The 19,738-nt window shown below is 39.8% G+C and overlaps 3 protein-coding genes across 5 annotated transcripts in view; 1 reads left to right on the top strand and 2 right to left on the bottom strand.

Moving 5' to 3' along the window:
* The window catches only part of LOC138959133 (small ribosomal subunit protein eS24-like), a 434,279-nt gene that overhangs the window by 72,667 nt on the left and 341,874 nt on the right, over positions 1 to 19,738 (top strand). The window contains exon 5 of one of the 3 annotated variants that reach the window (XM_070330496.1): positions 10,439 to 10,448. The exons of the other annotated variants lie outside the window; for them this stretch is intronic. Within the exon in view, the coding sequence (XP_070186597.1) occupies positions 10,439 to 10,441 (3 nt within the window). The 3' untranslated portion in view covers positions 10,442 to 10,448. Of the gene's footprint in view, positions 1 to 10,438; positions 10,449 to 19,738 lie in introns of those variants that run through there. 3 annotated transcript variants of the gene reach the window in all.
* Positions 1,042 to 15,074, bottom strand: LOC138959129 (signal recognition particle subunit SRP68-like). The gene is made up of 12 exons (XM_070330489.1): positions 14,949 to 15,074; positions 13,773 to 13,839; positions 12,934 to 13,047; positions 10,756 to 10,951; positions 10,262 to 10,344; positions 9,253 to 9,439; positions 8,709 to 8,948; positions 8,268 to 8,489; positions 5,290 to 5,384; positions 4,903 to 5,041; positions 4,088 to 4,222; positions 1,042 to 2,619 (listed from the first exon to the last, which is right to left on the bottom strand). The coding sequence occupies exons 1-12, from the start codon at positions 15,040 to 15,042 to the stop codon at positions 2,368 to 2,370; spliced, it is 1,824 nt and encodes a 607-aa protein (XP_070186590.1). The 5' UTR covers positions 15,043 to 15,074; the 3' UTR covers positions 1,042 to 2,367.
* LOC138959127 (epidermal growth factor receptor-like) overlaps positions 15,993 to 19,738 on the bottom strand; it is an 11,081-nt gene continuing 7,335 nt past the window's right edge. The window contains exons 5-7 of the mRNA XM_070330485.1: positions 19,133 to 19,213; positions 18,841 to 18,959; positions 15,993 to 17,759 (exon numbers count right to left, since the gene is read on the bottom strand). Of these exons, the coding sequence (XP_070186586.1) occupies positions 17,670 to 17,759; positions 18,841 to 18,959; positions 19,133 to 19,213 (290 nt within the window). The 3' untranslated portion in view covers positions 15,993 to 17,669. The remainder of the gene's footprint in view (positions 17,760 to 18,840; positions 18,960 to 19,132; positions 19,214 to 19,738) is intronic.

Below are 19,738 nucleotides of genomic sequence, written 5' to 3'. Positions count from 1 at the left end.
TTGGAATAATAGGCCGTGAAAAGTAGGATATGCGCCGAAATGGCTGCGATCTGCTGGTCGATGTGAATGCGTGATGTATTGTGTAAAAAATTCCATCTCACACGGCATAAATAGATCCCTGCGCCTTGAGTCCGAGTCTGGAGATAAGCGCGCGATATAAGACTTCATATAATAAACTTCATATAATAATAATATAGTCAATGTTTGTAAAGATTTTAGTCAAGCAGTATGTAAGAAATGTTAAGTCCTTTGTACTGGAAACTTGCATTCTTCCAGCAAGGTCATATATTGTACTACGTTGCAAGCCCCTGGAGCAATTTTTTGATTAGTGCTTTTGTGAACAAGAAACAATTAACAAGTGGCTCTATCTCCCCCCCCCCCCCCCCCCCCCTTTCCTCGTCGCGATATAACCTTCGTGGTTGAAAACGACGTTAAACACCAAATAAAGAAAGAAAGCAAGGACCTTGTTAATCAAAACAAAGAAAGAATTTTCACCATTAAATAATATGCAGTTTATCCTGCTTTCATCATTCTCACTTTTGAAGACTTCACACATTTCGGCATCAGTGTGCATGGCAACTGACAGAAGACAAAAACAACATTCAGTGATTTCCCGAAAGATATACACCAATGACGCAGAGGCAAGCAAAAAAAAAAAAAAAAAAAAAAGCACGCACATATTCACACAAAACAGAAAAAGAGCAAATAGACACACACATACACACACAGACATACACTAAAATCAACAAAATAATCACCCCATCCTCAACAGGTAGTCAGACATGCAATATCATGAAGTAACATGTTTTGTGGTACATGAAGGTGTTTATGCTTGAACATGTTCGATGAGGTCAACAAAAATCAAAAAGCAATTATGTTTTAAACATAAGGCAAGTAAGGGTAGTTCCAAACTGAAATTGAACAAAAAAAAGTGATATACAGAGTATACATAATATTATGTATTCATTAATCATCCCAACCCCAACATAAAGGCAACATATCAGTTATTACTGACAAGAAGAACAACTGGGTCACACAAATAAAGTACCGTACTTTCCGGGTCATAAGGCGCGACTTTTTTCCTCGAGTTCGACCCCTGCGTCTTGTATAACGAAGCGCCTAATCCGTGTATGAAATACGAAAAAAATCAAAGAGACCGCTTGAGTACCAGTCAAACAACTTGTGATAAGGCATGTTTCAGCTACTAGGTACTACCCTGCCTTTGATCTGGCCACACACACAGATTTCCACTCTGTTAAACTCGTCACTGACCGGTCACTGACCCCGGTGCAGGAAGTGTTTCCTCTCTCAGATATGACAGGGGAACCACCTCTCATGGCAAAAACTGGGTCATTGACCCCTGGGAAGAAGGTCGTGTCTATAAACAAGGCCACCCAGCTATCACAATGCCTTTGATCTGGCCTCACACACAGAGCACACATATTTTCACTCAGTTAAAGTCGGTCACTGACCCCGGTGCAGGAAGTGTTTCCTCTCTCAGATATGACAGGGGAACCACCTCTCATGGCAAAAACTGGGTCATTTTGGTGCGCCCTATCGGCCCCCTGCGTCCAATGGGTGACTGGATTACAATTTTTTTTAAAAAGAAGGGGGTGCGTCTTGTATAACGAAGCGCCTTGTCACCCGGAAAGTACGGTATACAAAACAAAATACACATTTCAGGATTATTTAAATATAAACACATACTCCAGCATCCCTTGCTGCCAGTTTTTCTTTCAATACAAAGTCAGTATACAAGAAGAAAAAAAAGTGGATTCAAAAACAAAAGACAAAGAAAAACACCATGTGCTCATACAATACATGTACTACAATCACATCAACACCCATCCCTTTAAACTATTCAAGTATGATACTCAAACAACTTGCAGTAAATTTTACTTAGATAAAAAAAAAAAAGAGGATGCTGAAAATGGACCCTGTAACAAATACAAGTACTTTCTTTTTAGTGCAGTAAGTTTGTGTTTTGTTGCATGTATCCCAGTGTTTTTATCCATACATGCAGCAGTCTTAGGCTGATCTACCACCCATTTCAAGTGTCACAATCACAAGGCACCTGCTAATTCCAAATTGCACAACTTAGAGGCACAACACAAATTTGATTATAATGACAAAAGAAAAGCCCAAACTCACAATAACTCTCCCTTAACAAAAATACATGCTCAAAAAGAGTATCTGGTAATAACATATCCCCAGTCTCACCTCAACACAGTTAAGACAAAATATTTCCACATTCAGTTTCTCAGATGCTCAGGCCCATCATGTAAATCAAACAAACATAAATCAACAAACTATCAGAAGAAATAGAATTGACGAGTAAACAACTTGACACCCTGAATCTTCACACGCCTACTTCTTATCGCCCCCACCCCATAACCATCCCTTGACCAATCCGGTGAGACCGCCTCCAGCCCCAGCTTTCTTCTGCGTCTGCTCCAGCTTATCGTCCAGAGATGGGAAGTCGACGTGGTTGAGCGCCAGATCGAAGAACAGAGGCCTGCAGGGGATGGGCTCAAAGTCAGGAGGAAATGGTGCCACAAAGGGTTTCTTTCCAACCAGGGTCTTATCTTCCACGTAATCGTCCAGGCGTTCTTGGAGAGGCTGAAAACAGAGATTAAGAGAATGTGAGCTGAAACATTTGAGAAAGAGGGAAGAAAATGCCCAAAGACTACTTCTAATCAACTGTAACTATGCTAGACATCTTAACCCAGTAGATTGTTAATGTTTCAAAATCAAGAAACGTGATCGACAAGAAGAAGAAAATCAAGAATAAACAAGTCGCGTAAGGCGAAATTACTACATTTAGTCAAGCTGTGGAACTCACAGAGTGAAACTGAACGCACTGCATTTTTTCACAATGACCGTAGTCCGCCGCTTGTGCATAACGGAGTGAAACTGACGAGCCTGTTCAGCGCGGTAGTGGTTTCGCTGTGCTGCATAGCACGCTTTTCTGTAACTTTCTGAGCATGTTTTTAATCCAAACATATAATATCTATATGTTTTTGGAATCAGGAACCGACAAGGAATAAGATGAAATTGTTTTTAAATCGATTTCAGAAATTTAATTTTGATCATAATTTTTAATTTTCAGAGCTTATTTTTAATCCAAATATAACATATTTATATGTTTTTGGATTCAGGAAATGATGTAGGATAAGCTGAACGTAAATTTGGATCGTTTTATATAAAAAAATAATTTTATTACAATTTTCAGATTTTTAATGACCAAACGTCATTTTAACGTGAGTACATTGCTTTTTGCGTGTTCGTCATTTTAACGTGAGTACATTGCTTTTTGCGTGTTCGTCATTTTAACGTGAGCACATTGCTTTTTGGTCTCTTCAAAGTCATTAATTAATTTTTAAGCCACCAAGCTGAAATGCAATACCGAAGTCCGGCCTTCGTCGAAGATTGCTTTAGAAAAATTTCACTCAATTTAATTGAAAAATGAGGGTGTGACAGTGCCGCCTCAACTTCTACAAAAAGCTGGATATGACGTCATCAAAAGTATTTATCGAAAAAAAGAAAAAAAAACGTCCGAGGATATCATTCCCAGGAACTCTCATGTCAAATTTCATAAAGATCGGTCCAGTAGTTTGGTCTGAATCGCTCTACAGACAGACAGACAGACACACACACACACACCACGACCCTCGTCTCGATTCCCCCTCTATGTTAAAACATTTAGTCAAAACTTGACTAAATGTAAAAACAAGAAATATTAATCATTCATTAGTGGAAATTTTACTCCTAAACTTTTCTTTGGATTGTCTCATCATAATTTGTCCACTATAAACATCCCTAGGTCGAGGTACTAGTGAATGACTTGTTTTATCTATAAAGTATAAAAAAAAAAATTTTAAGCTAGGAGACCTTATAAGCAGCCATTCCCATCATTAAAACACCCACATTACCTGAAAATCAAACATCAATGGCAAAAGGTTCAAATTTTGACGGGGAGATGTTTAGAAGCTGTATATACACTGCCCTCTACAGTTACCTGCTGTAAACAGATACAGGTAGAAAATGATGAAAATGACTGCAAAAGTAATGTACCACAAGCTCTCACCTTGCGATTGACGGTTGTGTTGGCTGTAGGTGGCTGCTGTCCTGCAGGGGTTGCGTCCAGAATACTGTTAGCGTGGCAGGAGTACATCATGCCGTTCACTTCCCCACGCAGCTCTTCCAGTCGTGTACCCTCAGCCTGCAGCAAGGTAAGCACACATAGGTTCACTTCTGTACAACGTTACACATTTTGCTTTTTTTTCTGACGGACAAATGACCTTATCCTGATACCTCTACCTGAAAATCACATGTCTTCCCAAATTATTTTGTGACTCGCTTGACCCCTAAAGCTGTAATACACAATTTTTGAAAAGGTATAAAAAGAAACCGATTAAATACTATGCACTAATCGTACAGCCAGTAACATATCCGCCACAAATCTGTTTTTCTTTTAGGTGTACCTTATCTGTTTCCTATTTTACGACAATTTGAAAATGACGAAAAATCACTTGCAACACTGGGCGCGAATGAGTTGTTTCTTTTGCCCCCTACTGTACAGTAAAAAGTATCCAATAAACAGCAAATATTTCACTATTTTGTACATGATAATCCCATTCTTGACGTCTGCAATCGTTCAACCTTTCCCTAAAAGTAAAAACATATCTTTTTCATGAACAACACCCTGATCTGATTCAACCACACACAACAAAATGCCTAAAAAAAATGACATTGACAAAACAAACTAGCTTTACATTGTTCTTTTACCTTATACTTTATGACTCTTTTTCACCCTAACAATGAAATAAATAGTTTCTTGTTTGTACATTCCTACATTCAGTACTATTACATAACAGACATCTAAAGCAACGAAGCCAATACCTGATACTGTGGATCCTTTGATTTGAGTTTCTTGTAGCCATCCAGAGCATCCTTTGCATAGTCCAGAGTTCTTTGATAAAGAGCAATCGCTTCTTTCCACTTCTTTGCACTAGCGTATGCACGAGCTATGTAGAATAACCTGTAACAAAAGGAATGCCGCAAACATTTGCATCAGTCATGAATTTTCTGATCCAGATGTTTACACATCTTACTTAATGCATGCATAGGCCAAATCTCTACACTTACTAAAAAGCATAAAAACACACACACACACATTAACACACATACACTTACACAACACAAACAAAACTCAAGGTAAAAAATTGTCAGCTCCAGCTGACTTCAGCGGCGCTTATACATGAATGTATATATATCTGAACTGCTCACCTGAATGCTTTGTAACCGCGAACACGCACACTGGTTTCTTCATTTATTGTTGGGTCCTCTTCCACACCGTGCAAGTTGGGAATCTCTCCTAAGTTCTGTGTATAACAAACAAAACAATTCAATATCTCAGTTCTGTTGTCTAATGTATGCATCAGAGGAAAATAATGCTTCAGGATGCAAACTCCTGGAGTTAATTAGAATTTGATCATTATATAGGGGTGCTAGGTATTGTGAACTTGAACATTGGGCTGCTGCTGTGTGACACACCAAGATTAAAATTATTTCCACAAAATATTTAATATTTCCTGCAACAAGTTCAGCGTTAAGATATTTTAAAGTTTAACCCTTTTCCGACAACTGGTCTTTCAAGTTCAAAAACAAAAGTCTCGATTGTACAGCCCAAATCTTCACTGTCCTTAGTGTCCTGGTAACAAACAACAAGTCGCGTAAGGCGAAAATACAACATTTAGTCAAGTAGCTGTCGAACTCACAGAATGAAACTGAACGCAATGCAACGCAGCAAGACCGTATACTCGTAGCATCGTCAGTCCACCGCTCATGGCAAAGGCAGTGAAATTGACAAGAAGAGCGGGGTAGTAGTTGCGCTGAGAAGGATAGCACGCTTTTCTGTACCTCTCTTCGTTTTAACTTTCTGAGCGTGTTTTCAATCCAAACATATCATATCTAGATATGTTTTTGGAATCAGGAACCGACAAGGAATAAGATGAAAGTGTTTTTAAATTGATTTCGAAAATTTAATTTTGATCATAATTTTTATATTTTTAATTTTCAGAGCTTGTTTTTAATCCAAATATAACATATTTATATGTTTTTGGAATCAGAAAATGATGGAGAATAAGATGAACGTAAATTTGGATCGTTTTATAAAAAAAAATTTTTTTTACAATTTTCAGATTTTTAATGACCAAAGTCATTAATTAATTTTTAAGCCACCAAGCTGAAATGCAATACCAAAGTCCGGGCTTCGTCGGAGATTACTTGACCAAAATTTCAACCAATTTGGTTGAAAAATGAGAGCGTGACAGTGCCGCCTCAACTTTCACGAAAAGCCGAATATGACGTCATCAAAGACATTTATCAAAAAAATGAAAAAAACGTCTGAGGATATCATACCCAGGAACTCTCATGTCAAATTTCATAAAGATCGGTCCAGTAGTTTAGTCTGAATCGCTCTACACACACACACACACAGACAGACAGACACACACACATACACCACGACCCTCGTCTCGATTCCCCCCTCTATGTTAAAACATTTAGTCAAAACTTGACTAAATGTAAAAAGGGTATCAAACAAGAGCAAACTGCAGTGGTTTCTAACTCCAATAAAATGGTGCCGACCCTTTCAAGAGCTGTGTAGACTTCTTTGATTAACATTATGATAAAATCAACAGTACAATGGAACCCCCTCTTCAAGTCCCCTGATTTGAGGCCGCCAACCTTTTTAGACACTCTTTTTATATTTAGTCAAGTTTTGACTAAATATTTTAACGTAGAGGGGGGAATCGAGACGAGGGTCGTGGTGTATGTGTGTGTGTGTGTGCGTGCGTGTAGAGCGATTCAGACCAAACTACTGGACCGATCTTTATGAAATTTGACATGAAAGTTCCTGGGTATGATATCCCCATACGTTTTTTTCATTTTTTTGATAAATGTCTTTGATGACGTCATATCCGGCTTTTCGTGAAAGTTGAGGCGGCACTGTCACGCCCTCATTTTTCAACCAAATTGGTTGAAATTTTGGTCAAGTATTGTTCGACAAAGCCCGGACTTCGGTATTGCATTTCAGCGTGGTGGCTTAAAAATTAATTAATGACTTTGGTCATTAACAAGAAGAGCAAACGCTCGATCGAGTCACTTTCGCAGTTCTGAATATTATATGAGGCATCAGATGGACAGGAAGAAATTGCTATTCACAACACAATGAGTCACGTTCACATAAAATTTGAGCCCGGTCACTTTTATAGTTTCCGAGAAAAGCCCAACGTTAAGTTGTGTGTTGCCGAACAGAAAAGGCTAGTTATCTCCCTTGTTTTTCTGATAACGTTCGTAAAAGGCTACAGATGTAAATAATCCTACAAAGTTTCAATCACATCCGATGAACTTTGTCAAAGATATAAAATGTCTAATTTTTCCTTTGACGCTGACCTGTGACCTTGAAAAAGGTCAAAGGTCAACGAAACCATCGTTAAAGTGTAGAGGTCATTGGAGGTCACGACTAAACAAAATATGAGCCCGATCGCTTTGATAGTTTCCGAGAAAAGTCCAACGTTAAGGTGGTGTCTACGGACGGACGGCCGGCCGGACAGACTAACACTGACCGATTACATAGAGTCACTTTTTCTCAAGTGACTCAAAAATCTGAAAATTGTAAAAAAAAAATTTTTTTTATAAAACGATCCAAATTTACGTTCATCTTATTCTCCATCATTTGCTGATTCCAAAAACATATAAATATGTTATATTTGGATTAAAAACAAGCTCTGAAAATTAAATATATAAAAATTATTATCAAAATTAAATTGTCGAAATCAATTTAAAAACACTTTCATCTTATTCCTTGTCGGTTCCTGATTCCAAAAACATATAGATATGATATGTTTGGATTAAAAACACGCTCAGAAAGTTAAAACGAAGAGAGGTACAGAAAAGCGTGCTATCGTTCTCAGCGCAACTACTACCCCGCTCTTCTTGTCAATTTCACTGCCTTTGCCGTGAGCGGTGGACTGACGATGTTACGAGTATACGGTCTTGCTGCGTTGCATTGCGTTTAGTTTCATTCTGTGAGTTCGACAGCTACTTGACTAAATGTTGTATTTTCGCCTTACGCGACTTGTTTCTTCTTCACATTTTCCGTTCATAAACACTGTAAATTTACCTCCAATGTAAGACCCGATTTTCTCAGATATTTGGAGGTCTTAAATGGAGGTTCCACTGTATGAACACTTAGGTCTCACCTGTATAATTATGTCATACAATCTAACGAGGTCCTGAGGTTTGGTGATCTTGCGTCCTTCTTCTACTTGCTGATCAGGCAGGTACTGGCGTAGATTCTCTATCAGAAGCAGGTTGCGCTCGATGGCCACCTTCAGTCGCAGGTAGGTCAGGTAGGAGTACAGGTAATGCTGGTTGCTGATCTTGCCTTCCACTGGTTGTCCACGTATGGCAGCTTTGAACACCTGCCAGGAATTAATATTTTTGTAAATGAATGACTTGACGATTTATTTTAACCCTTCTCTTTTTAACTTATGTTGCATTGTTTAAAGCGTGCTTGGCGTGATGAATAAAACAGTTGAAAATAATACATGCTTGCACATCTCTCATCATCCAACCAAGGTGAAATCTTTAAGACAAAAGCAGCAATCATTCCTCAATAACCCAAAGCCAAAGCTACTCACAAGGTCTTCCTGAAGAGAGTCCCTGAGCGCTTGCTGGGCCTCGATGCACTGCTTGAGAATGGTCTCGTAGATGGAGACTTTGCTCTCTGTCGTGTCAGCGGCCTCCAGCTCCTTCTCCGCGTCCGTCATGCTTAGTAAAAACAGTCGCACAGTCTCGACCTTCACCTGTACTGTGCGACCCCGCCAGGTAACCTCTGAAAGGGTTGCTGTCTGCTTCTCCCGTGTCTGAGAGAGCAAATCCTGAAGACAAAAAAAAGTGATTTTCAATAAGACAAATTATTCTGCTTTAATTTTAATTTATCTCCTAGATCCTTTGTTTATGTGCATGAGTGTATGCCTTTTTTTTAATCGCAACACTGAACAAAATTCATGTTGAACCCAGCCAAATAAAATAGTCTTTAATCTAAGATCAAACACAATTAATAAAAAACAAAAAAATCATAACCCAATCCTCTACCCTCATTCAGTTTCCCATTCTCTTGTCAAAGGCCAAATGCACAGCAAACTAACTTAGCAAATGAAAGCAATGAAAAATGCAACTCACGTCCAGTTTGGATGAGAGCTGGTCACCCCCTGCGGCCACTCTCATTTTCTGTAGGTCCAGCAGAGCAGACTCGTCACCAATGTTGTAGGCACAGTAACGAAGGTTGGGCGCTATCTCATCCACACGCTGCTGGTACACTGTTTGCTGCTCTTCAGTGAATGCACCTGCCAGCTTTTCGTAAATAGTCCTTTGAAAGAAAGGGTTTCATTTCAGTGAAATTTTCACTACTTGGAGCGCTTAGCTGCTGCTGAAAGATAGATCTCTCCAAAATACACTCTTCTGTTATTTGTTCACCCTTTCACGGAGCATCAACAATGATGAAAACAAAACAATTTTCTTTAAAACTACAATGTAGCACACAAGTGTTTTTGGCTCACGTAAGTGTAGTCTATGCGATGCTAACTTTTGTCTGTCTGTGCGTGCGTGCGTATGTATGTATGTCTCCGGTAGAAACTTTAACATTTGAAGACGTCACATTATGACGTAAGAGGGTTAGACGTCACGCGAAGGAATTACTGAAAGTCTCGGTCATTGTTATTATGAGCGGGCCGAGACTAGTTTTTTCTTCGAAATCGGCCATTCAGATCTAGATCTAGTGTCTCGCTTTCTTGCACAGTGTCACCTATGCCGCTTACTGTGTGTGTGTGTGTGTGTGTGTGTGTGTATGTGTGACGAAGTGATTGAGTTTGTGTTACTGTTTGTCGATTTCTTACGTGAGCCTTGAAGGCTTCGCCTCTTGTTTTTCAATTACTTACTGCAACACTAACAGTATCACTTTAAAATCAGCACTGTTTTAAATCCATGCAGAGTCCCTTCTTCCTCGCATTCAAAGAAGTAAAGGCAAGAAAATCAAACACTTTAGATTAGTGATTTTCTGCATCATCAAAAGCCATATGGATTGTCACAGTAGATACAATCAGGATGGTGTTCTGGAAAAGGAAACACGTTCACTGTATTAGCCCGATTTGCAATGCAACAGGTCCAAATAATGCAGTGTCAATCAACTTACTTTGCCTTTGTGAAGAGTTCCATAGCCTTTTCCCACTCTTGCAGTTCAAAGCGAAGACTGCCGTAAATCCAGAAATTGTATGCCTAAAGACATTAATAAACAAAAACATGTAGCAATGTACATAGGACCACACCAAAATAACATTTGCAAGTGTTTGTAGTTTATCTCCTAAACTGCTAACCAAAGCAAGGACATTAATATCAATGTTTAGGTTTTGATTCTGTCAATGTTTTCTGAAAGTTAAACACACATGGTTACTAGCGTCAGCATGTTCAATTCAATGATTAGATTTTCTTCTCACTGATTATTTTTGCTTACTTTTACCTGTCACTTTCTGTACTTTTACTTTTAGTTTCAGTGCCTGGATCACAATTCACACATGAAATTTAGAAACAACCTTGCCCCAAACAGCTCAACAACATCACTACCTCATGAACTATTTCAAACAGCTTCATTTGCTCCAGTTTACTTTACTCAAAGTTGTTTATTCCTACCTGACACTCCAGCTTAGTCCTGGCATCACATTTAGGACTCTCGCAGAGTGCCAGCAGTTCATCTGCATACTGCACAGACTTCTTCAGACGAGACATCATGTGGAATTTTTTGCGTGGTTCTGTGTTGGCCTCTGCCTTTAGCTGCATGGCGTGGGACCAGCAGCGTTCAGCACAAAACAATGGCAGCTGGATATACCTGGATAGAGAGATCAACCCCCTGATGAGTTCAGCACAAAACAATGGCAGCTGGATATACCTGGATAGAGAGATCAACCCCCTGATGAGTTCAGCACAAAACAATGGCAGCTGGATATACCTGGATAGAGAGATCAACCGCCTGATAAGTTCAGCAAAAAACAATGGCAGCTGGATATATACCTGGATAGAGAGATCAACTGCCCGATGAGTTCAGCACCCTGCCAATACCAAAGCAGTTCTAGACAAAAGCCCGGTGTGCAAAATTGTAGAGCCCCATGCCCAAATAGTTAGACACAGTAAAACGTTCCCCTTGTTTACCTTTTTTCTAGGGAACACCAGGCTTGTGTCTAGAACTGACAGTATCTACCTGACCAGTGCTCTTTTCACTAAAAGTAAAACAGCACTGTATCCATTATAATTCATACAAACCAACACAACAATAAATCATAGCACCGATGACATGAATTTTGCAACACATGATTTCTCCTAGTACTAGTCAAGGAGGCAGACAAAATGTTAGTTTCCAGCCCTTATCAGCATGCACTAAAAGTGTACACAATAAAACTGTGATCAAAAGAATCCTCCACTCGTGGAAATTGTTGGCACAGTTAAACTTAAGTCTAAAGCAGGCAAAGTCTTTGAGCAATATTTCTTACCATGTCTTCTTGCACAAGTAAGCACCAGAACAGGTGGGATAAATAAGTTCCAAAACATTGATTTACATACTCATCACTACATCTGATAAACAAAGGGAAGTAAGCGCTCTAAATGCATATAATAATAATAATAAATGAGCATTTATATAGCGCAACATCATAACTTTACAATTATGCTCTTTGCGCTTGACACATTTAAAATTAAAACACAGTTATACAAGCATTTACATCTACATTCATAGTCAACAACGCTTAATTAAAAGCATACACCATCACACATACATTACAAAAGATTCTTCCACTAACTAAGTAATAAAAACATGAATAAAATAGGTAGTAAAAAACAAGGAAATACCAGCTGAATACCCTTAATCAAACAGAACATGTTATCAACAATGCTGAAAACAGTCCTAGATGTTTATATACATTATCACTAAAACAACAAATACACTACATGTAGCCTACTGATGGACTGAGAAAACAAAATCAGGGGTTGTATTTCTTGAAGAGGTGCGTTTTAAGTGCTCGTTTGAATGCTTGGGGTGACTGAGAGTGGCGGATGTGAAAGGGGTGAGAATTCCATTGTGTGGGTGCGCAGAAAGTAAAAGTGCGTTGTCCGTATGTTTTGGTTTTGGTGTGTGGAATGGTAAGGATGCGACAGTCAGAAGAGGCACGGAGTTGTCTTGCTGGAGAATAGACGGTGAGGAGTTCAGAGAAGTAAGCAGGAGACGAGCCAGAAAAGAAGTTAAAGCAGAGGGTGGACAGTTTGTAGTCAATGCGGGCTTGATATGTGTAATAGAGTAAGTGGGAGTATTCGGAACCATTCTCCTGGTACCTGAGAGATTAACAAGCATTGAAATGAACAAGCAACTATCATCCTCTTTCATCGTATGCATTTAGAGCGCTTACTTCCCTTTGTTTATCAGATCTCTAAACAGTGCTTTGCCTTAGGCCCCCCAAAAAAAGGTCTGTTTATGGTAACATAGGCCAAAAAAATAGGGTCGGTAGGTCGGGATTTTTTTCCCCAAAAAAAACCCCATATTTTTACGTTATTTGATTTTTTTTTACTCCCCCAAATGCCAAAAAAAAGTCTAGGGTCGCGCGAAAAAAATAGGGTCGATCGGGTTACCGTAAACAGACTATTTTTTTGGGGGGGCCTTATTTGTTTAACATACGCATCACTCACTACAAGTAAACTAGGGGCTAAACAGTACTTCATTCACAATGGTATACACACCATGTACAAAACAGTACCAACTCCTCTCACAGATGTAATCCTGTCATTATACACATACAGGTGCAACTAGCAAAGTTTGTGGCCAACCTTGAGTCCGTGAGCAGCTCTGGAGTGACTTTCTTGGGCGTCACCCTGTGTTTCCCGCCCTGAGGAAAGTGCAGAGACTTGCGTATCCTCCTGATCCTACGTGAGCAGTAACTCCTGAAGCAGAAAAATAATATTGTTCTTTACGTTTAACGTAATCATGTAGTGATGTACTTGCAGCAGAGAAGAAACAAGCTCAATGTGTTCCTTATTCCTTTACTACTATTACTATTAGACACTACATTACACATTTGTTTTACATACATGTATGTCAAATTGTCATGAATAATTTTGATAATTTTATATTCCATTTTAATATTACAAATGAGTTTACATCCTTTGCACTAGCAGGGACCGCCAAATCATCTGTCCGATCACCAGGGGCGTCTCAGTAAACCGAACTTGAAACGAGTGAAGCAAAAAATGAAGGAGAAAAACAAATAACCCGAGAAAGAGAAAAGATCGACCAGTCAAAGAACACTAACAAGTGAATGCCCATAGCGGAGAGGAGAGTGTCAGGTTAGAGTTGGATGGGGAGATGATGGTGGGTTGTATTTTGTTGTAAATTTCAAGAAACATGGAAAGACAAAAATGATGCATTTGAATCACCATTGCTCACGGTAAAAAAATCAAGTCATGCCAAACAGACTGCTAAAAATTTGGCAACTTCCGTTCGTGAAGAACAGTGCAAATTAGCCAGACAAGGCACCAGCTATTCAGTATTCTATAGAATATTCGTCAGTAACCGCTGCCCAGTTGCTGATTGAGCTGATGCAAAGTGATGTTTTTCAGATAAAAGGCAACCATATCAAAACACGAGTGGTTTACCCAAGAAATTGTACCTGTATCTTTGATAGTCTCCATGCCTAAGTCCATGTTGTTGCTGGGCTTCCTTGATCAGTAGCAATGCTGCAAAAAGAAAAGAAATTTTTTTTATACTGTTTGTAAAATTTACCAGTGACCAAAGGCAAAGCCTACAGTAAAACTAACACAGTAACAGTAACACATCTACTTCAGAAAATCAGTCTCAATTATTATATGAATTGGTCTTGAGTATTAAAAAAAAGAGAGTGCATCTGACACAACCAATTGCTTAGCTTCAAGGTTGTGTCAGATGCACTCTCTTATTTTTAATACCCAATAAATTAAATAAATGCAAAGCAATGCAAGAAAAAACTTTGCTGGTGAAGTGCGTTCAGACTTCCCCTGCGGCCTTGTTGATCTTGCATAAACTCCACACTGAAAAGCCCCCCTCCCTTCTATAGTATGGATGATCTAGCTTAGGTACTTTACATTCATTATCATAGGATCAAATTCCTTCAAGCAACATTTTTAATTTAAATCAAGAAATTTGCTTCATCCTAAAAATCCGTCACTTCTCATTCAAGGGACGTTTTCGAAGAAATCGAATTTAGGTGTGAAATCTGTTACATTGTACATGTATTACTATCAGTATCAGTAGTACATTTCACCACCAATTTCCTTCCCTTGCAAGAAACTGCCATGCCTTTCTCCCTTAAAAATTAAATAAGTGTACTTCTTTAATTTGACCAGGAAACAACATTTCCGTCTCGGGTATAATAATATATATACATAGCAAATCGGAAATCTGAACGCAGGGGAAATCTGAACGCACTACACCAGTTTGCCCTTTCCCAGGACTGCACGGTACACCATAAATCATGAATCATGGAATGGGTCCACACTAACACTAACAGTAACAGCAACATATCACCCAGATCATTTTGCTAAAGTAATTACGAGAGTCTTTGTAGTTTCCTTTGTTGATTTATTTTAAATTTGTCTAATTTCGCGCGAATTAAGAGAGCATTAGGACGGATCAAAGACACAAATGGCATCTAAATTGCTGGACAACAAAGCTGAGAGTGAGAGAGCTGCTCAGTTAGCTGGACATATGGATCAGTGCGCGTGGTGTACAATTGACAGCTTTTGTGAATTAGAACACTTTAGAGAACCAATGAAAATATCCCTGCATTTCTAACATATAAATAAAATACCTTCCAACGTAAATGAGGCTCCTGATTTGGAATCTGAGAGCTGATCGTCTGACTTTTCTCTTTCACCTGTCACGTTTTCTCCTTCGGCAGCCATTTTGGACACGAAATGTGTTACGAAGGGGCGTCACTCTTGAGCTCTTTTAGCTCCCTTCCTGCATTGCATTGGATATATCGCCTCGAACACACGGAGGGAGTCAGTATGGTCCGGCCGTCGCGGGCGTGTGTGTGCGTGTGTGTGTGTGTGTTAGTATGTTAGTGTGTGTGTGAGTGTGAGTGTGAGTGTGTGTGTGTGTGTGTGTGTGAGAGCGAGCTAGCGAGCGAGCAAAAGAGAGAGAGAGACTGAGAGAGACTCTTGTCTTGTCTTGTCTTTCCATTACTGCCCACAAGTGTGTGTGAGAGAGAGAGAGAGAGAGAGAGAGAGAGAGAGAGAGAGAGAGAGAGAGAGAGAGAGAGAGAGAGATAGAGAGAGAGAGAGAGATTCGAGGAAGACTGATATCAAATCAATTCAAATCAAATTTTATTATACGCGGGTTGTGGCCGCATACTCATTACACTGAACCAGTCCTCTCCCAGAGAGGCCGGGACTACCGTATTCTAATCACATAATAGGCTGGTGACCCGAACATTTACATAAAAAAGAGAAAAAAAATCAGAAGAAAAAAATCCGCCGAATTAGCGGTACTTGGTCAACTGGATTGTTTTTCTGGCATTGTGTCAGTCAAGTTTCATTTTCTCGTTTGTTCGTTTAGTTAGTTTGTTTCCTTAATCAGTTGTGTAAAATTGTTTCAGTGTATGTTCGTTTGACGTTCACAACTTATTTTCTTTTAACTCACGATCCTTTGTTGTTGCATGAGACGCCCACTGACTTGGGTTAAAAATAAAACAACATTTAGAAAGTGACCGAGCAAACTCGGAACTTAACAAACGAAATCACACACACACACACACACACACACACACACACACACACACACACACACACACACACACACACACACACACACACATCTAAATCAAGAGAGAATATATTCCATAACAAAGACACTGATTTTCTTCTTTATTTGTCAGATGAATCATGTCCGTATTTTCTGTTTTACTGATTGTATATACTATAAAACAGAGTACACACAGAAACAAGGTTCAAGTCTCACCTGTTTCAAACATAACCAGACAATGAAACTGCCTACAACATGATTGCAAGCGCGTGTGCACTACGCGTTTGTAGATCTGTGCCGTCTGTCTTTTTGACTGTGCGTATGTGTCTTTGGAGAGACTGAGAGAGAGCCGGAGAGAGAGAGAGAGAGAGAGGGGGAGAGCGACTGACTCAAGAAAGAGAACGGAGAGAGAGCGAGAGAAAGAGAGAGAGCGAGAGAGAGAGAAAGAGAGGGAGAGAGAGAGAGAGAGGGGGGGGGAAGAGAAAGAGAAAAAGAGAGAGAGAGCCAAAGAGAGAGAACTGTCTGCCTGTCTGTCTGTCTGCCTGTCTGTGTGTGCGAGCGAATCGAGAAAGAAAGCGAGAGAAAGAGAGAGAGCGAGAGAGAAAGAGAGAGAGAGCGAAAGAGAGAATGACTGAGAGAGCGAGAGAGACTAGAGAGAGAGAGAGAGAGAGAGAGAGAGAGAGAGAGAGAGAGAGAGAGAGAGAGAGAGAGAGGGTTAATGTATGTCAATGTACACACATATGTGTTACTTAGAAAACGGCACATCTGTGCTGTATTTAACAAAAACTGTATAGTACTGATGTAAATACGTTGACTGCTTACTTCATAACACTGATACACACACCTGTAGTATGTTACCGTGTAGTACTAACCAAACCAGGGTAAGTAATACATACATAAAACGAAACAAATATACGGTTTCACGAGCCAAACACGAAATGATAACAAACCCACAACCGTTGAACGAGAATATTTACAATGTACAATTTCTAGAATATTTCGCTCGTTTTTCTTGATGTCTTTTATTTTTACAAGGTTGAATGCAGGCCACCATTAAAGAGCAATCAAGTCTTTAGTAGTCGTTCGACGTAAAACTGAAATACTTGGAGGTAAAACGTGAACCTCCCACCTTTTTTTATCATCTGTTACGAATATATTGACGTACAGAACAATATAGGCTACACGTACGTAAAAAAAACCTATACAACAACGCTGAAACCCACCAAAACCTACAAAGCATTCAAGCGAATGACTTAGCACTGTCGAATCAACCCAACCAACACCTTCCCACCAAACCAGCAACAAACAAACCAGTTATCCAAACAAGAATATCTGAGCGCAAGAAAAAGAAAGCATACACAAAAAGACACTTACATTCATTTAGATAAACTAATTGAACCGTGATGTGTTACATGGGATCCCGCAAATGTGCACATAAATAATACGTCTAGGCTTATACAGAAAACGGTAACATCGACTAAATATTACAATGATAAATCTTTTTCAAAACATTCAGCTTAAAAATTAAAAAAAAATAAAAATAAATACATTGCTAAATCAATAAGTAAATAAACAAATGAATAAATGTTAACAAAACACACAAACACAAAAACACACCTGTATACAACAACAATTATGGCATCATATTTTTTCGCCATGATAATTATGCAGCAAGGCTGCACATATGTCTCTGGTCTTTGAAGTAATACATGTGTCTGAAAATGATAATCTCACTGCGATACAGCCAAATTCTTGATTGCTAAAGGAATTTCATACTGTACACGAATTAGAAACGGACGCAGGTTTGCATCTTTGGGTAGGTCTTGGCCGGACAGTAGCCAACACATTCCTCGTCCAGCATGTAATCCTTGCACACCTGCAAATGTATACACAAATATCAGAATAAAAACCTGTACATAAGCTTTATAACAACTACAGAATTTAAGCTAACGTCATAGATCCGATCATTTGAAACGATTTAATTCACCGTGAGAGAGCGTGTGTGTGTGTGTGAGTGTGTGTGTGTGTGTGTGTGTGTGTGTGTGTGTGTGTGTGTGTGTGTGTGTGTGTGTGTGTGTGTGTGTGTGTGTGTTCACATCAGCCAAACTATTTTTGTTTCATGCATTTGACATTTGTGAAAGCGAAGTTTAGTGATTTTGCGCATCCTGTCTCTTCTTTAACCCTCTCCTCCTCCTCCCCCCCTACACACACACACACACACACAAACTCACGCACTACTGACCCGCATACATGAGAGAGAGAGAGAGAGAGAGAGAGAGAGAGAGAGAGAGAGAGAGAGAAAGAAAGAGAAAGAGAGAGCGAGAGCGAGAGAGAGAGTGAATTGAATTGAATTGAACTTTATTTAACAAGGATTAAGATTTAAGGCTACGCCTTTTCTTACAATCTGTCCTTGGGACGCATAGACACACAATTATATAATTAAAAAATTAAAAATTAAAAAGTTAAAAAGTTAACCAACAAAAGGAGGTCGGAAAACTTCAGCACGTGATAATAAAGATGACGATGATGATGATGATGATGATGACGATGATGATGATGATAATGATGATGATGATGATGATGATGATGAAGATGAGGCATGAAGAGCATACATATGTGGTTATTTATAAAATCAAATGCATACTATGCAGGTAATTATAAATACAAGCTGGTAGCAATCGAACATGTAGCAATAGTACAACAAAAATATGTTCAGAATATACAATGCACAGCATATCTTTGACGTAATACTCAGTGTCAGAGAGGAGAGAGAGAGAGAGAGAGAGAGAGAGAGAGAGAGAGAGAGAGAGAGAGAGAGAGAGAGAGAGAGAGACGAGAGAGGAGAGAGAGAGAGAGAGAGAGAGATGAGAGAGAGAGAGAGAGAGAGAGAGAGAACACACTCAGTCAACGTGGGGGTTGGGGTGGGGGTTGGTTGGGGGGTTGGAGATGTGGCCTACCAGACACTCCTGAGGTCCAGGTCCCGTACAGCCCACAGCACAGTCGGGATGACAACAGTTGTCCGCTTCTGGCCCGTAACACCTCCAGCCACACGTCTCGTTACAGTACCCCACCACCACTGCACACAGCGCAATCACAGTCAGTGTATTTTTATGCGTATATGTATGTGTGCTTGCGTGCGTGCATTTGTGCGTGCGCGCGTGCATGTGTGTGCGAGCGTGCGTGCGTGTGTGTGTGTGTGTCCCGGTGTGCTTTGTGGTCGTTACAGTTGTGTTATACTGCGTGGCTTACCATCTTGACAGAGGTTGGGTTCTTCGCCCCAGCACAGGGAGAGATCTTCATCCACTTTACAGACAACAGGGCACACCTCATCTGAAAGCAATCACAAAGACAAAAACAGATAAATCATAGGGAAAACTCCCCCACATTTTGCAAACGCCAAGCATGGTCCTGTCGATGGAACAGATAAAGAAAGGCATACAGACAAATACGAAACAGACTTATCTGGGTGAGTCTTTTGCCATTGTTATGGACTTGTAATGTGCGTATCATCGAGAATACATAATCGTGTACGCTTTACACTCAATCCGGATGCAATTAGTCAAATAATCGAGCGTGTGTTTTATGTCAGTGTACGTGGTCACGGACCTCCACAAAGAGTAATATCATCGCACCCCCACAGACTGACACGCACACCCTCATACACACACCCAAAGACACCCTCACCCCCCCACCCACATACATACACACACACCCTCCCACACATACCTACACCTAAACACACACACACACCTACACCCACACCCACACACACACATACACGAACACACTCTCTCCCTCTCTTTCTGTCGGCTCTCTCTCTCTCTCTCTCTCTCTCTCTCTCTCTCTCTCTCTCTC

This window comes from Littorina saxatilis, linkage group LG2, assembly GCF_037325665.1.
Source record: "Littorina saxatilis isolate snail1 linkage group LG2, US_GU_Lsax_2.0, whole genome shotgun sequence".
NCBI lineage: Eukaryota > Metazoa > Mollusca > Gastropoda > Littorinimorpha > Littorinidae > Littorina > Littorina saxatilis.
The sequence above is the reverse complement of the archived record's forward strand: the minus strand, read 5'-3'. Positions and strand labels throughout refer to the sequence as shown.